This window comes from Trichechus manatus, unplaced genomic scaffold, assembly GCF_000243295.1.
Source record: "Trichechus manatus latirostris isolate Lorelei unplaced genomic scaffold, TriManLat1.0 scaffold00008, whole genome shotgun sequence".
Classification (NCBI taxonomy): domain Eukaryota; kingdom Metazoa; phylum Chordata; class Mammalia; order Sirenia; family Trichechidae; genus Trichechus; species Trichechus manatus.
Window position 1 is genome coordinate 6668251 of NW_004443944.1, and position 1757 is coordinate 6670007.

At 60.2% G+C, this 1757-nt stretch overlaps 1 protein-coding gene across 1 annotated transcript in view; it reads right to left on the reverse strand.

The window, feature by feature from the left end:
• Positions 1–6: 6 nt before the first annotated feature.
• Positions 7–1757, reverse strand: part of RBM38 (RNA binding motif protein 38) — a 19949-nt gene continuing 18198 nt past the window's right edge. The window contains exon 4 of the mRNA XM_004370213.3: positions 7–1322. Within this exon, the coding sequence (XP_004370270.2) occupies positions 1019–1322 (304 nt within the window). The 3' untranslated portion in view covers positions 7–1018. The remainder of the gene's footprint in view (positions 1323–1757) is intronic.

The following is a 1757-nucleotide window of genomic DNA, read 5'->3' on the forward strand; positions in this document are numbered from 1 at the left end:
GCCCCACACCCTGCTGCCGGGGGATGGCCTGCTCTAGATCCTCAGCCAGCATTCAGGGAGGGCCCCACTTCCTTCTGCCCTTCCACGCAGTGGACACGGGCAGCCGGGTGACAAGCATCACAGCGAAGACCCTCTGAAACAGCGACCGCCTCCAGGGAGGGCGCACTGTGCTCGCACGGAGGCAGGCGTCACCACGCAGCTGCGCCCCCACGTCCGGGACACACAGGGACCACCTCAGTGATGCCCACCCCACCGGGGGGCTGGGGGCTCCAGCTCTCCGGCCAGCAGACACTTTGTCACGCAGAAATCCGGTCACTGTCTCCTTGGGCGGGGCCAGCAACCAAAGCGAATCTCTCGAAGTCAAAAACTGGTTTTGGATCCTTGTTGGTGGGAGTCTCCGTTTAAAAAATAGACTGAAAATCTGAAATCATCTTAATAGCAAAATAATTACGGTAAGAAAAAAAGTTACAGCGCTTCAACTGACAGGGGCATCCAGCCGGCCCCCTGAAGCTGGTGGCCCTTGGCACCTGGGTGGCCCAGGGGCTCGAGGAAGCCTCCCCTCACAATCCTGTAGAAAATGAGTAACTTGTCCCCGCACATCTCTGGCTGCGGCTCAGGGCTTGTGCGGGTGACAATACATCATCACCAGCTTCTCTGTTAGGTTTCCCTCAAGTAAGGCACCGCTGAGTTTGGGTCTGCGGAGGGTCTGGCGGCCTTGGTGGGGACGTGGCAGGGATGTCGCGGGTGCCGGAGTGCAGAGGGGGCAGGGTGAGGTGCAGGAAGGAGGCTGCCATGTGTGCGAGGAATTTTGGGTTGCATCTTTAAATAGCCTCAGTCATTCTTTTCTTAAGCACTCCCTCGAGACCTCATGGGTCCTAGAGCTGGAGAAAGTCTCTCCGGCTTCCCAGCGAGGTAGGACTCCCCAGGGTCCCCGGGGGCACAGGGGCCTGGCTGCACCTGGACACGTGGCCGCTTGCCCGCCTTGGCCCTCGGGACATCCCTGGTGCCCCTCACGCCCTCACTGCATCCTGTCAGGCTGCAGCTGTGTTGGCTGGTACTGCACAAAGGTGGTGCCCGCGGGCGCCGCAGCCGAGAGGGCCTGCGGCACGGCGGCCGGGTAGCCATATCCCACGAAGCTGGTGGCGGCGGCGGGCGAGGCCGCGTACGGGTACTGGTCGTAGGTGGCTGGCGGGTAGTGGGCGTAGGCAGGGCTGGCGGGCATGTAGTCGATGTAGGGCGAGGACAGCGAGGGGACAGGGGTGGCTGGGACCACCACGCTGGGCTGCAGGATGGCCGGCGGGTAGATGTAGTGCGGTGTCAGCCTGTGGGGCAAACAAAGAGGGATCAGGGGCAGGTGGGCAAGGTGGGGGAACACACCTCCAGGGTGCAGCGGATAAGCCTGGACAGCTGGGTGATGAGGTTTCCCCCTGCACCCCAGGTCTCTATTTCCTCATCTGTAAAGACAATATAGCAAGAACAACAATAACAATAATGGTGCTCCTTGGGACACACAGGCACTGGTGTTGCAGTGGTTAAGAGCTCAGCTGCTAACCAAAAGGTCAGCAGTTCGAATCCACCAGCCCTACCTGGAAACCCTATGGGAAAGTTCTACTCTGTCCTACAAAGTCACTATGAGTTGGAATCGACTCAACGGCAACAAGTTTGAACACACAGCCGTGCCCCTGCCTCAGGGCCTTTGCACTGGCTGTTTTCCCACCTGGAGCATGCTTTCTCAGCTCCCAAGGCTCCCTCCTGCC